This window comes from Ictidomys tridecemlineatus, chromosome 6 (assembly GCF_052094955.1).
Source record: "Ictidomys tridecemlineatus isolate mIctTri1 chromosome 6, mIctTri1.hap1, whole genome shotgun sequence".
In the NCBI taxonomy this organism is placed as follows: domain Eukaryota; kingdom Metazoa; phylum Chordata; class Mammalia; order Rodentia; family Sciuridae; genus Ictidomys; species Ictidomys tridecemlineatus.
The window spans coordinates 27,182,774-27,207,543 of NC_135482.1; the positions used below are offsets into that span (position 1 = coordinate 27,182,774).

A 24,770-nucleotide genomic window follows, 5' to 3' on the forward strand; every position below is an offset into this window, starting at 1 on the left:
ACATAACATTCTGTCCTCAAGTGACAGAAAGACAGCTAGCCAGCTCTATGGCCTCTTCTTATAAGGGCACTAATACTATTCATGAAGGCTCCTCCCCCATGTCCCAATGACCTTCCGAAGGCCTTACCTCCTAATACCACCATCTAGGATTAGATTTCCAAAATATGAATTTGGGAGGAGATACAAAACTCAACCTGTTTCTAAGAAAGACATATTTAATATTTCCACATAAATATTCATTTTCATCTTGTCAAAGAAAAAAAAACATCAAAATTACTATTTTTAAATTGGTGCTATTCTTTTAAACACACTACAATGCTCACTGTGAAGATACAGCTTATTATGAAGCAGTGTCATTTCCAGGCACTGATCAGTGTAACAAATACACATTGTTGCACAGGATGATATAATCACTGATACATTGACATGAACTAAAAATAGTAGTTTTAGCTTTTATCTTCAGCAGATATGATATAGCTCAACAAAGAATGTTTAGCTAGTAGTATAGCTGAATTAACTATATAGAAATTACCAAATCATAGTGCTTAATAAGAATAAGAAGATAAGGGTCAGTGGTCCACTTTAATGATAGTGTTTTCCATTCGGCAAATCTACAAATTAAAGTAAAGCTTATCAGTTTAAGTAGTGATAATAATTTTATACATATATAACTTTCATCATTACTTTGAAAAAAATAAGGTATTCAAACATTCAATTAAAAATTCAATATTGCTTGTAAAATTTATATATATCCTTGTTTTATCTAATTTTTCAGCTTTTTAAATTGAGTTTCTTTCAGAAGTTTACATAGGTACTTAGGTCTGTCATGGTGAATCAGAAACACTATCTTGACACATTTTTTATTGTCAAGTCATTTTATACAGTTGCCCTTTTCAAAATAATATCTAAATTTTGCTTGGGGTTCAAATTAATCTTTTATTCTAATATAAACTATGTAAATAAATTACAAGTCACTTATTATTGATTTGTGACAAAACTCCAACTTAAATTGACATAGACCAATTTATACTGACTCAATTTCTATAACATGTCTTATACGTAGGAAGATGAGACTTAAAATAAATATTTCTCTTTTTTTTTTTTTTTTGGTACTGGTGATCAAACCCAGGGCCTTGTGCATGCTAGGCAAGCACTCTACCAACTGAGCTATAGCACCAGCACCTAAAATATTTCTTGATGGTTGATTTTTTTTCAACAGGGTCTTTGGTGATGCTAGAACAAGAAATAGGCAGTATTAAGTAAAAAAAAATGCTTCAAAGACTTAATAAGACTAGATATTGTTTCTCTTAGTTCTTTGTTGCTGTTGAGTTTTTGCTTGCTTATATTTTTATATCCTTGCATTTTCACATTCTTGATTCCTATTTTTCAAGTGTCAGGCAGGACACATTATGAACTTCATAAGTTTTAAGTTCATTAGGAACATTTAAGGAATGCAGTAGAATAGAAAACAGCTGATCACTGTATCATATTTTTTTTCATATGCACAGATGCATGCATGCTAAACTTCCAAACATGATGCATCTATTATTTATTGTGAATCATAGAGAAAAATCATGAATGGAATAGAGTGAAGCTCTCTCTGATAAGAAAAGATTGATCACATGAGCTAAGTGCCTACAGATGTCTTGTAGCTTATTCCAAGTGGAGGAAGCCTGTGTGTGATAACCTGCAGAGGAACCATAGTTCCTGGTAATAGAACAGCAAGTTGACAATTATGATTGGTTGATCAGTGAAGGGAGATGAAGTCAGATCATATAGTATTTGTAGGCTATTGTGAGAACTTTGGATTTTTTAACATGGGAAGGGAAACCACTGGAGTGTGGAGTCAAAGAAGATTAAATAATGTGTAATAAAGTTTTTAAAATAATTTATCTGGGAGGTAAATTAAACCATAGGAATGGGATAACTGGGTCAAATGGTTGTTCCATTCCACGTTTTTTGAGAAATCTCCATAATGTTTTCCATAATGATTGCACTGATTTGCAGTCCCACCAGCAATGTATGAGTGTAACTTTTCCCCCACATTCTTGCCAGCATGTGTTGTTGTTTGTATTATTGATAATTGCCATTTCGACTGGGATGAAATCTTAATGACTATGACAACTTTAATAGTCCAGAAATAGACAGTGGCAGTTCAGAGAATGTTGTGGGAGTAGACATGGGAGATCTGGCTGGTGTGTACATTTTGGAGGCTTAGCTAGCAGGATTGTCATGAGGGTAGAAAGGATAAGAGAAAGGGAGGCTCATGCATAATGACAAGGATTACAAACTGAGCATCTGGAAGGTTGGCATGTTATTTACTGAGAAGAAGAAGATAAAGAAGGCAAAGGCAGTTTGAAAATGAAGGGAGAAAGGAGAAGTTTGATTTGTGCACTAAGTTATTCAAACTGAAGAATGAGAATATTAAAAATGAATATTCTTCTTTAAGGCTTAGTAATATTCCATATATATGTATACCACATTTTCTTTATCCATTCATTTGTTGAAGGGCACCTAGTCTGGTTTCATAGTTTAGTATTGTGAGTTGAGCTGCTATAAACATTGATGTGGCTGCATTACTGTAATACACTGATTTTAAGTCCTTTGGGTATAAACCAAGGAATGGGATAACTGGGTCAAATGGTTGTTCCATTCCACGTTTTTTGAGAAATCTCCATAATGTTTTCCATAATGATTGCACTGATTTGCAGTCCCACCAGCAATGTATGAGTGTAACTTTTCCCCCACATTCTTGCCAGCATGTGTTGTTGTTTGTATTATTGATAATTGCCATTTCGACTGGGATGAAATCTTAAAGAGAAGTTTTCATTACATTTCTTTAATTGCTAAAGATGTTGAAAATTTTTCATATACTTATTCTGTGAAGTGTCTGTTCAGTTCATTAACCCATTCATTTATTGGGTTATTTGATTTTTGGTGTTAAGGTATTTGAGTTCTTTACATATCCTGGAGTTTAATGCTCTAAGTAACGTGCATGTGGTAAAGATTTTCTCCCTTCCTTTAGACTTTCTCTTGAAGTTATGGTATCTGCCAGTATCATGCAGAATATCATGCTAAGTGAAATAAGCCAATCCCAAAAAACCAAAGGCCAAATGTTTTTTCTGATATGTGAATACTAATTCACAATAAATCAGGGTAGAGCCTAGGGAAAAATAGAGTTACATTAGGTAGAGGGAAGTGAAGGGAGGGGAGGAGGTTTGGGGGTAGGAATGATGGTAGAATGAATCAGACATTATTACCCTATGTACATATATAATTATGCAACAGGTGGGACGCCAGATGATGTACAATCAGAAGAATGAGAAATTATACTCCATCTATGTATGATGGATCAAAGTGCATTGTATTGTCATGTATAACTAATCAGAACAAATTAAAAAATGAATATTTACATGAAGGGCCTCAAAATATTTACAAGAAAACACTCATTCTCTCCTGTTTCATGTTGCAGGTTGTCTACCTTCATAATAACAACATCTCTGCAGTTGGAGCAAATGACTTCTGTCCACCAGGATACAATACCAAGAAGGCCTCTTATTCGGGAGTGAGTCTTTTCAGCAACCCAGTCCAGTACTGGGAGATACAGCCATCCACCTTCCGGTGTGTCTATGTGCGCTCTGCCATTCAGCTTGGAAATTTCAAGTAACTCCCAAGAAAACCCTAATTTTCATAACCTGGCAAGATTCTGTTCATGCCATTGCTAAAAAGAAAAAAGAAAGAAAGCTAGATATTGGAAACTTAACTGTATTGTGGATGTTTTCCCACATGACTTATTATGCATAAAGCCAAATATGCAGTTTAAATAATTGCCTACAATAAAAGTAATTTGCCTGACATTTTCAGAATCATTTTTTGAAGTTTTCTGTTGATGTTAACTAAGCTACTATAGGTATTTTTATTTCTCCAAGTATAAAATTTGGAGTAACTATATATGTCAAGAATTTAATAAAATGTGTTCTTTTAATTTTTAGAAGGAATCAGAGTACCAGTCTTCTGTAATTCATAGGGCAGTTGGCTCTTTTGACCTAAAGTCAAAAGCCAAATGCTAATTCTGTATTAATCTGAGTTATTAATGGTAAAGCCTAATTTGAATATGGAAATTCAATACAGGCTGTGTCAAAGTTTTGCTAATGTCATTATTTTAAAGAAAATAAATTAAAAATGCATTCAAAAATTGATATTGTATAAAAGCTTAATTGTAAACATCTCCTAGACTCAATTTTCTGAATAGAGTTACCAACAACAACACAGATTTTTAAGTTCTTGGTCACTTCTTGTATCCATTTTTGATATTTGGATATGGCACCTGTTTACAAGTCAGCTTTTTCACTGTGGTGACTAACGGACCCAACCAGAATTATATAGAGAAGGAAGAGTTTATCTGAGGGAATCATAATTTCAGACATCTTAGTCCATAGAAGGCTGACTCCATTTCTTGGGGCTCATGTTAAGGCTGAAAATCATGGTGGAGTGTGTGGGAGTGGGAAGCAGTTCACATCATGGTGATCAAGATGCAGATGCAGAGAGAGAGAGAGAGAGAGAGAGAGAGAGAGAGAGAGAGAGAGAGAGAGAGAGAGACTCTATTTACCAGATAGAAATATATACACCAAAGCCATGTCTCAATTTCCACCTCCTCCAGCCACACCCTACCACCTTATTTAATCTCATCAGGGATTAACTCACCAATTAGACTAACCAATAACCCAATCATTTCTCCTCCAAACCTTCTTGCACTGTCTCACACAAGAGTTTTTGGGAGCCACCTCACATCTAAACCATAACAGTACCTTATATTATCTATATTCAGTATTGAGCCTATAAAATATATAGCAGAATTTTTCTGACTAGCCTATAGAAGTAATATTTGCAGTTATTAATTTACTAAATCAACTTTTAAACTCTCAAGTGTATAATCATGCTGCTTGCCTGAACGTTTCTACAGTTACTAGATATGGTAGAAATATTCATTGCCTTCAGTTAACCACTGAATTTAGAAACTCTTTTCAGTAGGATCTGGAAACATCTATCAAAGCAGCCCATTAAACAAGCCCAGAGGATGGGTTGATTTACTAGGAGTAATTATCAAGTAATACATCTATATTACCAACATCTAACAAGCAAATTTGTGAACGCAGATTCTTATACAAAGCTGGATTTTTTGTCATTGCAGATCCCATAAAGAAACCCAAACTGATTTAAAATATAAATGGGAATGCAAAATAGTCATGCCTTCAGATGAGCCTTCAAGTATAGTATAGATCAGAACTCTAGCCAAATTTTTCTGCCATTCCTTCAAACTTTGTCCTTCTTTTCATTGTCTGAATGGTTTTTCTCATGGTTCTATAACATGAATCCCATCTCTTATTTCCCCACTCTGAACAGAAAATCATACTATCTTAAGATTTATAGGAGTATCCCTGAGTTTTTTTCCTAATTATTATATACCATCACCACAACTTCATAGAGCAAATATTACAAATGCTATTTTGCAAAGAGGTAAACTGAGGTGAGAAACTGAATAACTTTTCCACAATCAAATACCTGGAGCTGGCACTAGTGCTATAATCTTGCACAAGTTGGAATGTGTTGGAAAACACAATTAAATTTGGAGGGTTACAATTAAGAAAATTTAATGAAGGAAATATTCTAGAGTGTAGACAGAGTTTACTATACAAACAAGGGATGGTGAGGTATCCAGAGATTGGCTATGATGGGAAGCTGTTCCCATCCATATGGCAGAACGGATATCAAAGGAGACGGCATGGAACCAAGTGAAGATGGAAGATCTCTAAGCCCAGACAGCCTTGATTCTGCACAGCATGCAACATCTTAGTATTGTGTAATACTAAGGCAGGGTACCTTAGTACTTTGTTTCACTTCAGATCACCGGCTGGTGCTTCCACTAATCAAATCCAATAAAGAGATGAACATCGAGAAATCAGGGGGTTAGGGCTGGGGATGTGGCTCAAGCGGTAACGTGCTCTCCTGGCATGCTTAGGGCGCTGGGTTCGATCCTAAGCACCACATAAAATAAAATAAAGATGTGTGTCCACTGAAAACTGACAAATAAATATTTTTAAAAATTCTCTCTCTCTCTCTCTCTCTCTCTCTCTCTCTCTCTCTCTGTCTCTCTCAAAAAAAAAAGAGAAAAGAAATCAGGGGGGTAAGATGAGGGAGAGAAAGGAGAAAAATGGATCTGGTCAGACATTTGGAGAAGAACCAGTAACTAAGATGGCTCAATGAGTTCTTCAAGCCACAGATAAGACTACACTTACATCATTACATGGAGGGTTGGAGAGGAAGGGAGGGGGCATGTGGTTATTAATGAACTCCCATTATAGGCTCTTACAGACTTTTCTGCAGTGATCTGAGGTACAAATCAGGTTTTTTTTTTTAATTTGATAAAAAGTTGTCAAATGTTTAGCTGAATCTTGTTTTTCTTTATGAAACATTGGGCTGTTTTTAAAATGACTATGACTAAAGAAGAGTTTTGAAATGCAGGTGCCATATAAATAATAACTTAGTTATTGAGAGCCACAGACAAGTCAAGATGGCGCCTGGCACTTTGCCAAGAGGAGTGGTTTGAGAAGTAACGCCAGTGAGCCATTAAGATGATAGAGATTCCTTAATGACTGACCTTAATGACTGTGTCTAGATTATGTCAATTAAGTTAAGCTGTGTGTAATCATTAAGATGATGAGGATTCCTTATTGGTTGACTGCTATATCTAGTTCATGTTAATTAAGTTAAGCTGTGTGTAATTAGTTGGGTATATATACCTCTCTGTCCCATAATAAAGAGGCTCCCGCTGTATCAACCTTCACAAGTTCCTTGTCACTCCCCCCTGGGCTATTTTGCCCAGTCAGACTGCGACTGCGGCAGATACTATGTATTAACTGTTGACATACAAAATTTTATTAGTATTTACAGTAACCCTATGGGCTATATGGGGATGTTTAATATCCTTTTTTTCAGATGATGAGAAAATTGGGTCTCAGAGAGCTCAAATAATTTGCCTATGGCCCATAATACAAGCAAGAAAGGCAAACTTTTCATTAATTCACTGTGTTGGTACTTCATAAAAGAATGCATTCCTGTCCGACAGTTATATATTACAGAATATCTATAGTATTTTCCATCTTCTTTGTAATAATGAGTAGCCCACCAGCCTGAATGAGCACCGTTATATTTGGAAAATGATGAATTTGCTCACAAAAAAATTCAAAATATTTTAGAATATTATTTGATGTTGGAAAAGTTTCTTATCGACAGTATACAGTATGGTATAAACTAAAGCACTCATGGCTGTTGAGAACTAGAAATGAGTTAATGAAGTTGAGAGACTTATTTTAAATTAGTTTAATTTTAATGAATTTGAATTTAAATAACCACATGAAACTAATTGATATCATATTGAAAGGGCAATTCTATTCACTATCAATTGAATTTAAATATTACTTGCACGGTATAGAATGGACTTTTGTCCAAGCAAAAATATTTACTAGGACTGTGATAGACCCTGGGGATATAAAATGAATAAGATTTCATCTTGATTTAAGATAATAATTATTTAACAGAAAAAAATGATAATTAAAACCGAGCAGGGTAATTATATCTTAGAAATATGTTCAAGTTACCGCAATGGCTCAGAAGAGGGGTGATGGGTTTTGCGAAGGGTGGTAGAATGAGTGAAAGGGACAGGGGATACTTCAGAGAGGAGCCAACAGTTTAGGGGTGTTTATGTAGGTGCCATGAGAATTCAACAGGGAGATACGGTGGAAAGGGGGAGACTTGAAAGACGCAGGGGAATGCCTAGACATCTTCACAGGATTTTCTCGGTGTCTTTACCTTCTTCTCAAGTACAGACTGTAGTTCACATTTCCATTTGATAAATACACAGCTAAAGAGGACATCAGAGGAAGTCGCCATTTTCTTTCTTTCTCTGAATTTGAAGAGGGAGAAGGAAATATCTCTTATGTTCTCTCTTCTCTCTCCTGAAATATTCTATATTCATGTCTACAGTTAAAAAAGTGTCCTCCATAAGAAGGCATTTGAGAGCCATGATCATCATTGGAATATAAAAGAAGGGTAGAAACAGAAGAAGGGAAAGATCGTGTTGGATTGTCATCTGCAGGCAGATCATTCATTACATCTTTTCCATTAGTAAAGCTATTTCTATTTTTATACCACACCAAGAAGACATAGCCTGATTCTTCAGTCACCCTCTTTTACATAGCAACACAATTTCCTGTTTCATATATATATATTCATATGTATGTGTTGTATGTGTGTGCATATATACATATATTTATACTTCTTTTTCTTTCATTATTAGAGCAGAACCTTGTATGACAAGCCTTTCTATCTGTTGTAGCAATGAATGACGTGCTCTCCATGACACAGCCCATCTCTTGTAGGAGTTCTCAGGGGGAAAACCTGCAGTGACTCTGCTGTTTAAATCATGTCCTATTGTCCTAGGTGGAAATAAAATCCTGGGATTTAAAAGGTTAAGAACAATTAGGCAACTAGGGGAAAGATGGGTAGAAACAGAAGAAGGGAAAGATCATGTTGGATTGTCATCTATCTGTAGGGCAGATCACTAAATACATCTTTTCCATTAGTAAAGCTATTTCTCTTTTTATGCCACTCCAATAAGACATAGAGGCCTGATTCTTCAGTGACCCTCTTTTACATAGCAACACAATTTCCTGTTTCTTATGTATCTTTCCTTTGAAAATAAAGATAAACACACCTCATTCTATATTTAGTCTTTCTCTGCCTTATTTTCCTGTCTATAAAATAGTAATAATAATAACAGTGCACCTCTTATAGGTTGAAACATGAATTAGGTGAGTTAACATAATGTACAACTCTTAGGTCAGACTCCTGCACATGGAAAGGGTTAAAATACATTTGCTTCTATTGCTGTTGGTATTGCCCAGGCAAGTAGTTTGGGGGTCAGTCATCTCAAGGGCAATTCTATGCCGCAGGTGCAGACTCAGGTCTGAGATTCTGCATTTCAAATAAGCTCAGAAATGTTGTTCCTTCTTGCTGCATGTCTTGAGGAACAAGGCCACAGTCTTTTCTTGTTGCACTATGTCTTTCTCATCTCCTGTTCATTGGCCATTGTGAGAAACCCCTGCTATATGAGATACCCAGGGCTGCTGTCAAAAAATACTACCAAGGGATTGCTTTAAGAATAGATATGTTTTCTTTACATTCTGGAGGTCTCTTTTAGGTCTGGGTGGTTTCCTGGGCTTATGGCAGAAGAACTCTAACCTCTGGTTCTATCTCCCTGTGACCTTCTTTTCTTATATTTCTGTGTCTCTTCTCCTTTCCTAAGCAACAACGTGGACAAGGGCTCACTCTAATTCAGTATGAGATCATCCTACCTTGATTATATCTGCAAAGACACAATTTCTAATAAATTCACATTCGCTGGGGGTTAGACTTTGAACATCTTTTAGGGAGAGACACAGTAACAATAACACCCACTTTCTTTATTCTTTATAAATTTATTATTTACTTCTTTTTTATTTGAATTAAATCTTTAATGTGACTATGTGTGATTTACATCAAAGGTTAGAAACTGAATTTACCTTTGACTCTTTTTGGTCCTTGATACATGTATGCTACACCCAGACTTTACCACTTTCTTAGGTGCTGTCATCTTAGAATATTCAAGTGACCCAAATATTCCGGAACACCGTATTTATGTTCCTTTAATGCATTCTTCATCAGTGACCTTGATCTGGCAATGTATGTTACTCTATCATTCTTTATCACATAAATCAGGCATTTCCTGGGTCTCTGCTTTCTTTCTAGTCCCTTTGTTTTACTGACTCATCACAATTATCCTTTTTTTTTTCAAAATTTTTCCTTCTCCCTTCTTCATAATATTGTGCCAGAGAACTCCTTAATTCCATGGTTTTATTGCTGAGGCAGATGTAAGATATCATCATCTTATCTCAAAGCAAAGAAGAAACGCCTAATCCCTCAAGTAAGTGTAATTGTCTTATGCAGTCATTTCCCATTCTACCCAGTTCTGGTGCAAGACTGCTTCCACATACACAGAGCTCTTTACAAGACCTCCCTGTCCTTCAGATGCTGATCTGCACCATAGGGATTATAGTTCGCTGAGTTAATGTCACAATGATTTCTCTCTTTGCTGCCCACATTTTACTTCCCACCCTTTTAAAATTTAATTTTCTGTATAGAATTTATTTTATTGGCTCTGGGTATGTCTTAAATCACACCATCTGTCAGAAATACTTCAAGTCACAGGTCCATGGCAGTCCACAAATGGAAAACAAAGTGAAATCATGAGAGGGAAAACACTCATTAAAATCACATACAGCTATAAATATCCTGTAAAGTAAAACAAGCTCTGATGAGGTTAAATTATGCACACACACACACACACACACACACACACACACACACACACATTAGGTACAGGCTACAGGTGATTTAACTCAGAGATACTTAAACCCTGAGCTACATTACCAGGCCTTTTTAATATTTTATTTAGAGACAGGGTCTCACTAAGTTGCTGACACTGGCTTTGAATTTGTGATCTTCCTGCCTCAGCCTCCTGAGCGCCTGTGATTACAAGTGTGCACCACATCACTGGGTTAAATAATCTAGAAAAAGAAGAAAGACCATGTGTTCCCCAGGATAAGACAAACAGAAAGAAAAAAAAAACAGGTTGAGATGCCTCCTAAGTAAATGACACTCAAATCAGGTGTTAGACCTTGGTGGTCAGAGGACTTTCTCTCTAGGTCAGTTATTCTACTAGGAATAGCAAAGGCCAAGTTAATGTTTCCAGATCATCAGGTGCAAGCATAATAACAGAAATCAATTGAAAATACTATAAAAATATTAAAATAATACGTCTCATCTGTCCTGGTTTGATATGTCTGACAGCACTTATTACTTTATGTATTCAATGATATTTATTCATGATCTTCTGTGTATCTGACACTGCACTAGCCTGAGTCACAGCAACGGATGACATCTTACCCTCTTGCAGAGCACATCACAACGGGAGGAGGCCTTGTAAGGCATAGCAACGAAAGTGGAAAGAAGTAAAGGAGGACTGAGGGAAATCATAAAAGCAAGAGGGTAAAGCATGCCACTTTTATATAATATAAGGAAAAGAGCCTTGTAATCACAATGACATTTCAGCAGAGATATGATGGTCAGATGGAAGCAAGTTAAGAAAAGGGAGTCTAAGTTAAGACAATGCATGTCATGTTCTAATAAAAACAGAGAGGAAAATGTGAGCAAAGCACAGTGAATAAAGAAAGATATGACCCCACGTCAGAGAAGTTAAGGGAACTGAATCCTGTAGGACTTCTCAGCCAGTTGTAAAGATGGGCTTTCACATTGAGCAAGATGGAAAGCTTTGGAAGAAGATTCAGCAGAGGAATGACTTGAATGGATTGTCTTTGAAAGGAAGCTCTGCCTGCTAAACTGCAGAGGGACAGGAACAGGCCAAAAAACAATGTTCATGTTGCTACTGAAATACACAAGCAGGGAGATATGGTAGCTTTGACCTGGGTGAGCATTACAGAGTGTTGAGAAGGGATCAGAACACAGATCTGTTTTAAAGATAGGAGAGGGATGGCTGAGTTATCATAATGGGTATGACAGAGAAAGAATAGAGGCAGAGATGACTCCGAGAATTTTGGCCTGAGCCTCTGGAAGGATGAAATCACCGTAATAAGATGGAAGACTGAGGAGGTTGAGTTGAAAAGACGGGAAATTGAAAATTTGGTTCCAAATGTGTTTTCTTTTGAGATACACATGCAATTTCCCTGTGGAGCTCTCAGGGTCAACTTAGATTTGGGACGTTGCTACAGACACAAATTCTGAAGATGCCAGAATAAAGATTGTGGTCCGTCTTTATCAGCAAAGAACGGACTCAACCTTATCCAAACTAAGCAGTCATACTGTACATGTTAGTAACACATTTTACAGGGCCAATTCTGGTCTTTTGCAATGTTCTCGTGGTTTCTAAGATAAATAAACGCAGTATATATTTTCCTCTGGATGCCTTTGCTGTGATTCTGTCAGCATTTCCAAAACAGATCTCGCTTGGACGACACTAAGAAAGAAAAACCTCTCAAGAGAGGATTTTATTGTTTTTTCAAACATTCCTTTGTTTTCTCTTATGAGTTTAAACTTGTATAAAAACAACTGTAATTTCTACTTCACTCAAAAGTTCACATTAATAAAAGTTTGCTTGGTGCCTGCCTTGACTGTGGGTTGATAACATGCTAGTGGTTTGACAGTTATAAATAAACAGTCCTGAACAATAAAGAAAGCATAGTCCTGAAACTGCATGTGGTCCCAGCAGACCTCAGGCACTGTACCAACACGTTGAACTAAAGAACCTTGGACACACGTAGCAATTCTACAGCGAAGGCCCTTCTCCATGAATTCCTAACACAGAACAACTCCAGAAAATTCTTTAATAACCTCCATTAATCATTAGTTCACGAAGAACCCACATGACCACTGAAGCTGACACTGATTTGAGAAAAATGTAAAAAAAAAAAAAAAAAAAAAAGTGAGTAAAATTATTTACTTTTTCTCTTCTTTTCACAAAACCAGGCACATATGCGTTGTGGAAGATGGGGTTAAGCTGTTACAATCGTAGCAAGCTTATATGATAGAAAATAAAATCTTCATTGATTGACCACTTCTTTATTTTATTCATTCATATGTATTTGTTGAGAACTTAGAATATGACAAGAATTATGTTAGGTCTGGGGAAACTAAAAATGAAATATGTATATTTTGTTCCTCCTAGTAGATAACTTTGGAATGTGAAAGTGAGATTTTATTTCATAAGTTTTACAACAAATAAATGACAATATCTAAGAAGGCTCTGAGAGGAAATGAAAGACGAAAGTATGAAGTACAGGTTCATGATTAAAAATTATAATGCCAAACAAATTTCCTGCTGCTGTCCTGACTTAGGAAAAAAACATCTGGAGCACTTTAACAAACACCAGGCCACCTACAAATCACAGGACAAAGCTTTTACTGAGGTCCAGGAAATGATAAACAAAGCTTAGGGGGCCAGATGTTTCTGGATGCTGTTATTTTGCCCAAGACTCTTCTCACACTACCCAGATTGCTAGGTGGATTTTTTAAAGACATTCCTTTCTAGCTTCATCGACTCCCATTAATAAACACACAAGAGTTATATTTTTGAAAGAATGTTAAAAGAGTTAATCGATTTCTGGAAGGAAAGTTAATGCCAAAAACTCTGTTTGAGTAGGCTGTCTGATTTAATCCAAGCTTAAAAGCTATTGTCACCCTCACAGAATCTACAGTTTCTCCCATATCTCCAGATGCTAGTTTCTTCTTCTAAATCCCTTTGCATAAAGTGTGCCTTTGACCTTATTTGGAAAAAGCTGGAAATCAGGTACAAATGCAGAAAACAGTATTTTTGTAGGCTGCAAATATCCCTTAACATTTGGTCCACTTTAATATATATTTTTAGCTAATACACAGAAACATGGAAACTGTACATATTAATGGACTAATGTGCAGTTTGGTACATGAATCCATTTTGCAAAGTTTATCAGGTAAAGTATGTCTGTTTCCTCAAATAGTGCTTCCTTATGGTAAAAAACATCCAAAATTATTTCTTTCAGCTTTTTCAAAAATTTAGTACATCATTGTTATCTATAGACACTTGTTGTGCGATAGCACACCAGAACTTTTTCTCTGGTCTACCTACAACTTCATGCTCATCCATCAGCCTCTCGCCATCATTCTTCCATCTGCTAGCCCCAGCCTCTGATAACCACCATTCTTCCGATTTCTGTGTCAGTAACCATTTTATAACCCACATTTGAGTGAAATCATATGGTACTTGCCTTTCTGTGCCTGGCTTATACTATTTATGATCTCAAATTCTATTTGTTTACATATAAGCAATGGAATACTATTCAGCCATAAAAGGAATGAAATGCTGTCCTTTGAGACAATATGGATGGAGCTGGTATGGTTTTGGCTTTTGAAAATATCTGTTCTCTTGGTTTTTCAGCATCAATAATAACAATACTACTACCATTGCTACCCTGTATTCTACAGGGTTTATTAATGTATTCACATGTGGAATCTCATTGCTACTTCATGAATACCATTGTAATTAGGCTAAGAAAAAGACAATAAATAAGTATTTTAAAGAGATTTTGCTAGAAATGTCAATAGTGCCATGAGATACTATGGCTTATGCTGGTCATGTTTAACAGCTGAGGGAGAATGTGATGATGGTCTAAGTATATCGGGGGAACCATGCATGAAGGCCTGCACTGTAACAGAAAGGTTTTCCAGTCATTGCATGCATGACCTTGAAGGACATGGTACCCTGCTTCTTCCTTTTATTCCCTTTATACACCCAGCCATGAGTTGAATTAGTTTCCTCTGCCACTGTGTACTCAAACCAGAATTTACTGTGCTAATACAGACCCAAAGCAATGGGCTTCCAAACCTATTAGCCAAAATCTCTAAATCTGTGAGTGAAAGTAAACCTTTCCTCTTCTTATGTTGACTTATCTAAGATATTTCTTATGATAATGGACTCTAACACACATGTTATGATAGCTTTTGTACTAAATCTAAGCATTCTCTGTTCTTTGCAGACTTAAGAAAAGAATCCATCTCGTGTATAAGGTAGACTTAATTCTTCAAGTAGTATTGAATAATTTTTTTTTCTATGTGTATATAATATTTTATTTTATTTTATTTTATTTATTTTTTTATTGTTGGTCGTTCAAAACATTACGCAGTTCTTAATACATCATCTTTCACAGTTTGATTCAAGTGGGTTATGAACTCCCAACTTTACCCCGTATACAGATTGCTGTATCAATAATATTGATACAGCAATAATATTCAATACAGTATTGAATAATTTTTACCAAAAGACCAAAGAGAGCTTGTGAAGAAGTTCATGTTGAAAGAAACAACACAAATGGAAGTAGTCCTTAAAATTCCCTTTCATATGGATTCTTAGATACACAGAGTGAGGGGATTTCATAAAATTCTAGCACTCATGTAGGATGAGGTATTCAATCCATGTGTGTGTGTGTGTGTGTGTGTGTGTGTGTGTGTGTGTGTTCATTAAAGAAATGGCAACTCAAAATGGTTGGACAATTGAAGGGCAGTGAACTTCTCATTGCATCCTGTTCTGAGATATTTTTGAGAGCCACTGTAAAGTTGGTAACATTAGATCTGACCTTCTCCACCTTCTAAATGAGACACCAAACATATACAAGTTTTAGTTAAAATGATAATGGCTGCTTTGGGGCTGGGGAGGAAGATTTCTTCCTTTAATTGAACATAATAAAAGCAAATTCCAACATTTCAATATAGATATTCCTGGTTGATACACAAGTTCCTTCTTGTAATAAGACAGGGACCCAGAAGTTTTCTAACTTTTGGCTCTACTTTCCTGAGAGTCTTGACTTTCTTTGAATTCAGCTGGCAGATGAGAGTTACAAAATAATAAGACCCCATCTCATATACTCCTAAGCCTCTGAAAGACATTCCTCACTTTGCCTCGCATTATATTGATGAGTTTTAATCAGGACATCTACTTTTGCCAGAGGAAGGCTACAAAAAGAAATCCCTAATGAGAAGGCAAAGTCCTAGATGAAGTGCAGCTATATATACAATATGAAAGAGGTAGTATTAATTTGTGGGAGGATCCTTCCCAGAAGTGACCTGTTTTCAGCAGGATAGTAAGTTAGTTATTGATGAATGCCCTGCCATTGTCCCCAGCATATTCCCCTAAACATCTCAGACACAGAAAAGGACTGGAGAGGCCATGGAACAGAATTTTCTTGCAATTGGGAAGAAACATGGAAAGAATGTAACAGTCTTTCATCCATACTTCCCACTGAATCATCTTACTACTAAAATATAATTCTTTTGTTAGAGTGAGGAAACCAAAACTAAGTTAATTAAATTAAATTAATGTGGCTAAAAATAACTAATTTAGCTAAAATCAACTTGTGGAATAGCAAAATTTTAAAATTTCCTCCTGTGTTTCCAGTTAACATTTTTGGTACTAACTTTAGGATCAGAGTTTCCAAAAGTACATATAAAACTGGATAAAAGATAGTATTCCATATGTAATGATGTCAAATTTGATATAGGAAGGCAATTCATCCTAGAACAACTTCTATAAACTTTTTTTTTTATATTTCCTAGAAGACAAAAAAATTGTGTATAATGGAGCTATTTCTTAAACATCCCTTTTACTGTGTTGGCCAAGACAAAAACTTCCTCATTAGTCAGCACATACATATTCAAGAAAATATTACAAAAAAAAAACCCCAAACATTGCACACTACTTTGTTCTCCTCCTTAATATCTAAAACAATTGTTCTTTAAAAGCTGAAAGAAAGCCAAAAAGAATGTCAAAATTTTGTTAATGGGCAAAATGCCAACCTGGACAGAACTCACGTAGAGATGAGATAACATTTCAAAAACAGCATTAAACTTTGTACAGAAAAAAAAAAAATTCTGTAACAGAAAGTAAAGACTGAAATTGTGAAAAGAAAGCATTGTGTTAAAAAGCATTTTTCAGGGTGCATAAATTTTGAAAGTCTTACCTTCTATTTTAAATTAGTAGTGAATATGTAGTGTATGAAATAGTGAGAAAGAGGGAAACGAGGTTGTTTAAATGAAAATGAATATGAGAAGAGAAATTCAAATCATCGATGTTGTTGTTTTATTGTTTTTGGTTAACCACTGAGGCAACCAAAAGTAAAAAAGAAAGAGATAATTAATTCAATGAGATGACAAATAAAAGTGAAGAGGAATCCATGCTATGGCTAATTGGTGTTCTTTAGAAACGAAGTATTCCAAAAAGTGCAGAATACATCAATCAAAGGCAAAATGGCGGAAACATTCTTTGAGTTGAAATTTTGAATCTGCAACCTGAATACAAGCCAAAGAAAAAGCAAAATAATAATAATAATAATAATAAAACCTGGTAAACTACTTGAAGGTCAAACATGAAAGTAATTTTTTTAAAAAATATTATTTTAATGATAATAATTATTAAAATAATAAATTATGCTTTTTAAACTATTTAATATTGTTTAATACTTTTAACTATTAAATTAATAATAAGTAACATTTTTAAATTTTTATTATTGGTTGTTCAAAACATTGCATAGCTCTTGACATATCGTATTTCATACATTAGATTCAAGTGGGTTATGAACTCCCATTTTTACGTTGTATACAGATTGCAGAATCACATCGGTTACACATCCACTGTTTTATATATTGCCATACTAGTGTCTGATGTGTTCTGCTGCCTTTCCTATCCTCTACTATCCTCCTTCCCCATAATAAGTAACATTTATTATTTAAAAATAATACTTTTTCCACACAAGTATCATGTGGAAAAAATAACACTAGGAGACTTTGTGTGAAAGAAAAGTAATTACAACTGTTTCATCTTCTTCACGGCAATAAAGTTCAAAAGAACATGGAAAAAATAGATGATATTTAATAGAAAAAAAACTTTTGACAATATCTATGTGCTTCTTTATGCTATTTTTCCCAGGACCTGGATTATAGTAGACAATCATTAAATATTTGTTAACTAACTGAAAGAAGAAATAAATATCAATATGAGGGGAACACATCTTTTGACATCGACAAGGAATATAATAATAATATTGCTAATAAGCCTCCTGAATTTTAAACAGAAGGAATGAATTTATCTTTTCTTATGCATTTTTAAAAACTAATGAATATACCTGGTTTTAAACTCTATTTTCTTCTAATCACTGTTAACATTATTAGCTTTGTTTGCATAAGAGATTATAGTAAGATTTTAATTGTTTTGGAGTTGTAGAAATGAGCATAAGTTCCCACTTATCTATATAATGCACACCATTTATTCATTCATCCAAAATCTAGGAAGCATTTCTGATAATCCCTCAGTTAATGCTATTGACATAACACCCAGAACATATCCTCATTGTGTGTCTTTATGATACATCTCAGCCTCTACCACCCGATCCAACACCATGATCTCTCACCTGGGCTCTGAAATAAGCAATGATTTTCCACACCCCTCTTACAACCCCACTTATCCACCCAGCAGCCTCAGTTCTTTTATAAAAATGGATCATATCACTCCATGCTATGAACCAACACTCAAGGGCTTCCCATGATATTTAGACAATGTAAATGCTGTGGCTGTAGGGGATCATTTCTGTGTCCAAAAGTTTGCACTTAAGTCATCCTACTACCATGCCAAGCTTGACATACCTCAGGACATTTGTACTTACTGCTTTCTCTGTCAGGGACACCTGTCATTTCCTTGGCAGCCATTTATAAAACAACATAGATACTTGTCACTTTCCAATGTTTAAATCCTATTATATTTTATTTCTCATAGCAATTATTAGTTTCGGAGATCATATTGCCTACTTACTGATTTATTAACTTTCTTCTCCCAAATGCATAAGCTCCTTAAAAGCAGAGACACTTTCTGTCTTGTTAGTTGCATTCCCACAACATAGAGTGATTCTAGACACACCACTGGGCATTCCAAATTTGCTACTTTATTAAATGAATGAATGATAATGTAAATGAATTATTGAACAAAGGAAACTATTTGATAAATCACCATACTCACCGTCATAATTATTCAGAAGATTTGGAATTATTAAAAACCGTGCAAACCATCTGCTTTTATTTAGCTCCTTACCCTTATTTTGGAGTGATGGGGGCTAAAGTAGGGTTAAAGGAACATTTTATCACTTGGGTTCCAAGAGAGGAAATGGAGGGAGGGATCTGGATACTTGAGGGGGAGCAAGTTCAAGGTTACAGTACCAGTACATTTAGCGTGGTCTTGACTTCCTGTAAATATCCACACATACTTGCACCATGGAGTCCGTGTGCGGTTAGCACTTTTAGTAATGAAAATTTGTCCTTTCATCAAGATTAATTCCATGTTGCTACCAGAGTCCAAAGAGTGATGAAAGGAAAGAGGGAAATAGAGGGCAGGGAGGGATGGAGGGAGGAAGGAGGGATGCCAAGGTCAATGCTTGGCTTGGCACCAGAATCACGAGGCACTCACAGCTTTGTAGGTTCAAACAGCAATTCTTTATTCCCGCTCTCACACCGCCTCCACACAGGTCCAGGGGCAAACGCGTTCTGCCGTCTCCACGCACAATTCACCTACTCCACGAGGCTATCGCCAAATCCCATTTTTATCTCACGAGAACTCAACGGGAACAAGCAGCAGGAACACCCTAATCCCAGCAATAATCTTCAACTTCCAACTTCCCTAAAACCCATTATCTTAAACTGGCAACGCCTTAAACTCAAGGAGCCGGTTACTTCCTCAAACCTGATCAGCTCTAAACCCGGATCTGCCTAGGTCCTTGAGCAAGGTCACCTCATTAAAGCATGCATGCAATGTCCCATCAAATGTCCTCTAAGCAGCATGGGGTACGCTTGGCAAGGAAATTTCGATGCGTCATTCCTACTTGGTAATGGCCCTCAGCAGAGGGAAAGATAAGGAAAGACTGGGAAAAGGAAGGAAGGGGGAGAGAAAGAGAATCCATCTATCCATCCATCCATGCACCCCTCCATTTCAACAGATGGACTAAATTAGGAAATGAAATGAAATTCTCGGGTTTGGTTCTGTAGAAAACTGCACTTGTGGTCAAGTACCACATTGTGTTCAGCCAGCAACATGAAGGAAAGCCACTCTGGCAACTCCCAAGTTGTGTGAGGGTTGGTGACTTAGGCAGATACCACAGGGAATAGCCCTCAGGAACTGTGGCATTTCTGGTCAGATGGAAAATGAGAGTTAATGAAGTTTAAAAACAGCCACCTCAACGATTCCTTTTTGCAAACTAGACCAGGTCTTGTCTGAGGTTTGCTTGTGTTTACCCTCGACTTCATGTCTGAAAAGCTTTCTTTGGTCATTGGACTATAGGTCTATTTAAAAATAGTATTTTTTCAAGATGAGGTAATGAGTTCTGAGTAACTAGATTATTTCCTTTAAAACATAGACATAGGTATAAAAACAAGGGGAAAAGTGGTTGATGGCTTACATCATAATATTTATCACACAATAGAAAATGTGGTGGCATTTATAGAATATACAATTTATATTTTTTACTTTATATTTTCCCAAATTGGTATCAGAACATATAATTTTATTTCATAAATCTATCATAGCTGTCAAAGGATGAAAACTAAATAAGGCTTTTGAAAATTCATCTAGATTGTCCCAATTAGTTTCATGGGTGAATTTTTCACTTTATTTCTTATTAGCATAGGAATGTAGAAATAAGATGAGATAATTAAATCATTCTCACAAAAAGGGGTCATGAAGTTTATCTTGCATCTGCCTTTAAAAATATCTTGTTGATATACCTATTAGATTGGCATCAAGTTTGTATAAAATTATGATGCTAAACTTAAAGTTCAAGAAAATATTTATTTCAAAAATGTTACTTTCATTTTGCTCCATTGTTAGGTGAGTAGTCCTATCTAAGCACATTGTTATAAAATGCAAATATAAATTATTAAAATTTTATATCGAATATTTAATGATTTATATTCCTTGAATAGAAATGTTTCTACTTCATTACATAATACAGGAACAACTTTTAACAACTCATGTTTCATTATGTAAATAATCTATTTAGTCACTTATCTGGGCTCTTATTACTCATTTAGAATTGTTTAATGTTGCTACTATGCAGTATTAAATATGGCCCTAATGATAAGCTGTTTAATATTTTGATATCTAGATATTAAAATTATCAGATGAAATAAATTAATATTTTGTTACATAATGGTAATAAAAATCTTTCTTAAATGTACATCATTATAAAATAAAATACATATATTCAATTTTTTATTTCCATAGGTCCAAAACACTATCATATTTCAACAGGCATTTTCTACCTTACAACTATTTTTGCTATTGTGCTTTACCTGGTTAAATTTTATTTACTTCATTAAAATGATAAAGATCACAAAAATCAAAGAAGTTAAATGACTACCCTGGAAAAATCAAAACCAAACAGAAAATTAGTGAGAAACTAACATTGCCACCTGTATTCTAGTCCTGTATTCTTACCATTTACAGGTAACTTTCCTGTTAATGATATATGTTACATTGGCAAAGAGAAACTCTTAAATCTTTGAGAATTAGAGCATGACTGTTTTTTAAATACAAATTGGTGAAGAAGTATAAGTTTTAAGGACACTGTGGTGCAAAAGGCTACAATATAAATACTTATATGATACAGCTTGAGAAGTGTGGGGGAATTCTTACTCCCAAATTCTTCAAAGACCCTGCATCATTACTAAATGCCTCCGTTATGGTTTAATTCTTAAAGTGATTTTAAGGGATTCCTAATAAATTTCAGAGCCTTTTGGTGCATAGAATATTTTGATCCATGACTACATTCATCCATGGTCTTCATGTATGTGTTTGTTCACTCAAGGAGTATTTGAACTTCTACCCTGGGAAAGAATATTATGACTGATGTTGGAGGTCTCACCCTGCACACAATTACATTGAAGCAGGTAGGTATAGTTCATTCTGATAACAGACACAAGTGCACACATACATGTACAATAAAAGTAGGCAGAAAGCTAAATAATAAGAGAATCAGTGATTGATACTATGTCAGAAACAGCAGAGTAACTGAGATAGGTAGCCAGCATGCTGAGACACTCAAGGGCTTGTACGTACTAAGTATGGTAGAAGAATCTGAATGGAGTTAGGTGTGGTGGAGAAAGTACTCAAGATGACCAGTACTCAAAGGCAAGGGGACACATAAGAGGAAAAACCATCAACTTAAGCATGATAGAACCAAAAAATCATGGAATTTGGAGGCAGCAGTCCTGTTTCTGAGGTTTGATTTGCTACATCTTTCCATTTTATTTTGTGAGGTTTTCATAAGAATCCAGTGAAATAATGCACGTGAAAGGGCTCTCTATATTATAAATCACTGAGAAAATGTTAATGATTATTATTATCTTTGGTGAAAACAGTAAGTTGGTGAATTTCTCTGGCTCTCTTTCACTAACATGAAAGACTCTTTTAAGGAATAAAGGATTAAAATAAGCTATTTATGGAACTCTGCTTAGACGAGGAAATGTGTTTAGGATAGCCCAGGTTAAATCCAGAGCTTTTAGTGTCACAGTCTACAAATACAAAGTAATGTTCTCAATATTGTTTATTCAACTAGTTCAGAAAGATGTGTGTGTTGGTAGGAAAATGAGACCTTGGGATTTCATTAATGTGTGACCCATCTCCTTTCCTGTATACTCTTTCCTGTACATTTTTTAAAAAAATATTCACAGGAAGAAAATGACAAATATAATTAAGGAAGGGAGGAATGGGGTTCAAAATAAGTCATATATTAACTGTACGTGAGGAGTATTTAAATTGCCTTTTAAAAAAATGTTTCCTAAGGACTTCCAAAATTGTACGTTCTAGCAGCATTCTTCAGACCATAGTGGATGTAACCAGGAATCATATGTAAAGGCCAATAATGTTGAGGTAGTGAATTAAATAAGACATGCCCTGCTTTTGTACTTTCTTGTCCTCTTCATCCCCCACTGGTGCAGGGGACCACTATACTCAAGAGAAATATGTTTGAGAAAAAGGCAAGAAAGGGAAGAAGGATTGAGATTAACATGGATCCCTTTTACGTTCATGGCCAAACTAACATTGGGCATTTTGAGAAGTGTTCAATGGCTATGATCCATTTCTACTGCAACTACAGTGTGTTTTTCTGCTTAGATACTTTTCTTTTTTCTTTTTTCCAAGGTGACAACATGAGATGATGATTCATTTCAAGATTTCACCCTGAGTCATGATCAAGGCGATTACAAATAAATCCAGACTAATGGGCACTTTTGCCTCCCTCTTTGGATGCTGTGTCTACTGTGCAGCATCACTTCTGGGAACAGCAATCCACAGACCCACAAGAAATTTCCCAGTGTACTTCTTAGGTTATTCCAAAGTCTTTTCCCGGAAAGGACATGAACCAGACCCTGAATAAATCCATTACAATTTTATTTTCCCTGGCTTACAAAGGAATACATATTAAATTAACAATGTGGAGATGGTTTTTTTTTTCTTCAAAAATAATTTATTTGCTTTTGATCACAAAACAGAGTTAAGGAAAGGGGCAGTGCATTTTCCAGTCTTTGCACCTCTAAAACTTGGCCCACTTCAGCAGATACTCTCCCATTCTGTCAGCTACAGAGTATAGGATGGCCACATGGTTAAGACAGGTGGGTGCCCCTGTAGCCAAGGAGACCCCCCCTCCCTTAGTGTTCCAGCTCATTTTTTTTTTTAAATACTGCAAGTAACTGGTAGTTCTATCATTTTTTTTTAATTCATGAATAAGCAGGTCATAAATTCTGACCATACAACTCTTAAGAAACCTTCTGAAACAGAAGCAGAGACCAAGGCTAAGGCCCTTCTCTGTGTCAGCTTTCCAGGTCCCAAGCTGCCTGTGGAACCCAGAGAGCTGTACTGGGTCCCCCATATCCCAGGGTGGCGATGGAGGAAGGGCAGGCCAGGCCACACATGAGGCATAAACAGTCTTTATTGGGCTCCGACCAGGAGTCCATCGATCCTGAGGACCTCTGTGAACTTGTTAATTTTCTTCTCCACATTCTTTTCTGCCTGTTTTCGTAGCCTCATAAGCTGTTTTTACTTCCGGTAATGGATCTTGGCTTTCTCTTTTCTCTTCTCCTCCAGGGTGGCTGTCACTGCCTGGTACTTCCAGCCGACCTCATGAGCCAGGCGCCTGAGGTAGGCAAACTTTCCTGTTGGCTTCAGTCGCACAACCTTCAGGGCAGCAGGAACCACCCTCCGCTTTTTCTTGTCGTAGGGTGGTGGAATCCCATCAAACACCTGGAGGCGGTCCAGGGCAGCCTGGCCTCGTTTGGTCTTGTGGGGCAGCATGCCTCCTACAGTCCTCCGGAAGATGCCACTGGGCGCCCGGAAGTGGTACGGGCCTCGGGATGGGTTGGGATTCATCCTCTTGCGGAGGATAGGCCAGGTACTTCAACTTGTTTCTGTAGAAATTTCCAGAAATGCTGATGCCCTCGCAGCGCACAACCACCACCTTGCGGCCCAGCAGTACCTGTTTGGCCACAATGGCCGCCAGGCGGCCCAGGAGATGGCCTCGACCATCCAGCACTAGGACCCCTCCGCCATCTTGGGCAGCCGCCTGGGAAAGCATGTGGAGATGTTAACAGTTGAATTCTTCTACTAAAGATCACATCTTAATTCACCTTTTTTTAAACAGGATTTTAACATAAAAATATCAGCATAACAACAGAAATCCACATTTTCTAATATTGGAGTGTGAGGTAGAAGATGCTATCTGATATGGCCACAAATGATTTTTTTTAAAGTTATCAAACATACGAGAAGTCAAGGTCCTAGAAGCAGAGTTTCTTCTAATTAAACATCTTTGTAGAATTTATTTTGGTGGATCTAGGATTGCACAAAAATGTTTTGGAAACTAGCATAGGCAGAATAATGGATTTTCAGAGACATCCACATTTTTTTTTTAAAGAGAGAGAGAAATTTTTTAATTTTTTTTTTTTTTTTTTTTTTTTTTTTTTTAGTTTTCTGCAGACACAACATCTTTGTTCATATGTGGTGCTGAGATACATCCCAGCCCTGAGACGTCCACATT

The 24,770-nt window shown here is 36.1% G+C and overlaps 1 protein-coding gene and 1 pseudogene across 3 annotated transcripts in view; one reads left to right on the forward strand and one right to left on the reverse strand.

The window, feature by feature from the left end:
* Positions 1-3,857, forward strand: part of Dcn (decorin) — a 35,210-nt gene extending 31,353 nt beyond the window's left edge. For all 3 annotated transcript variants that reach the window (XM_013358231.4, XM_005324434.5, XM_005324435.5), the window contains exon 8: positions 3,473-3,857. In XM_013358231.4, the coding sequence (XP_013213685.1) occupies positions 3,473-3,667 (195 nt within the window). In that variant the 3' untranslated portion in view covers positions 3,668-3,857. The remainder of the gene's footprint in view (positions 1-3,472) is intronic.
* Positions 3,858-23,181: 19,324 nt separating this feature from the next.
* On the reverse strand, positions 23,182-24,323 carry LOC144378578 (large ribosomal subunit protein uL13 pseudogene; annotated as a pseudogene).
* Positions 24,324-24,770: the final 447 nt, after the last annotated feature.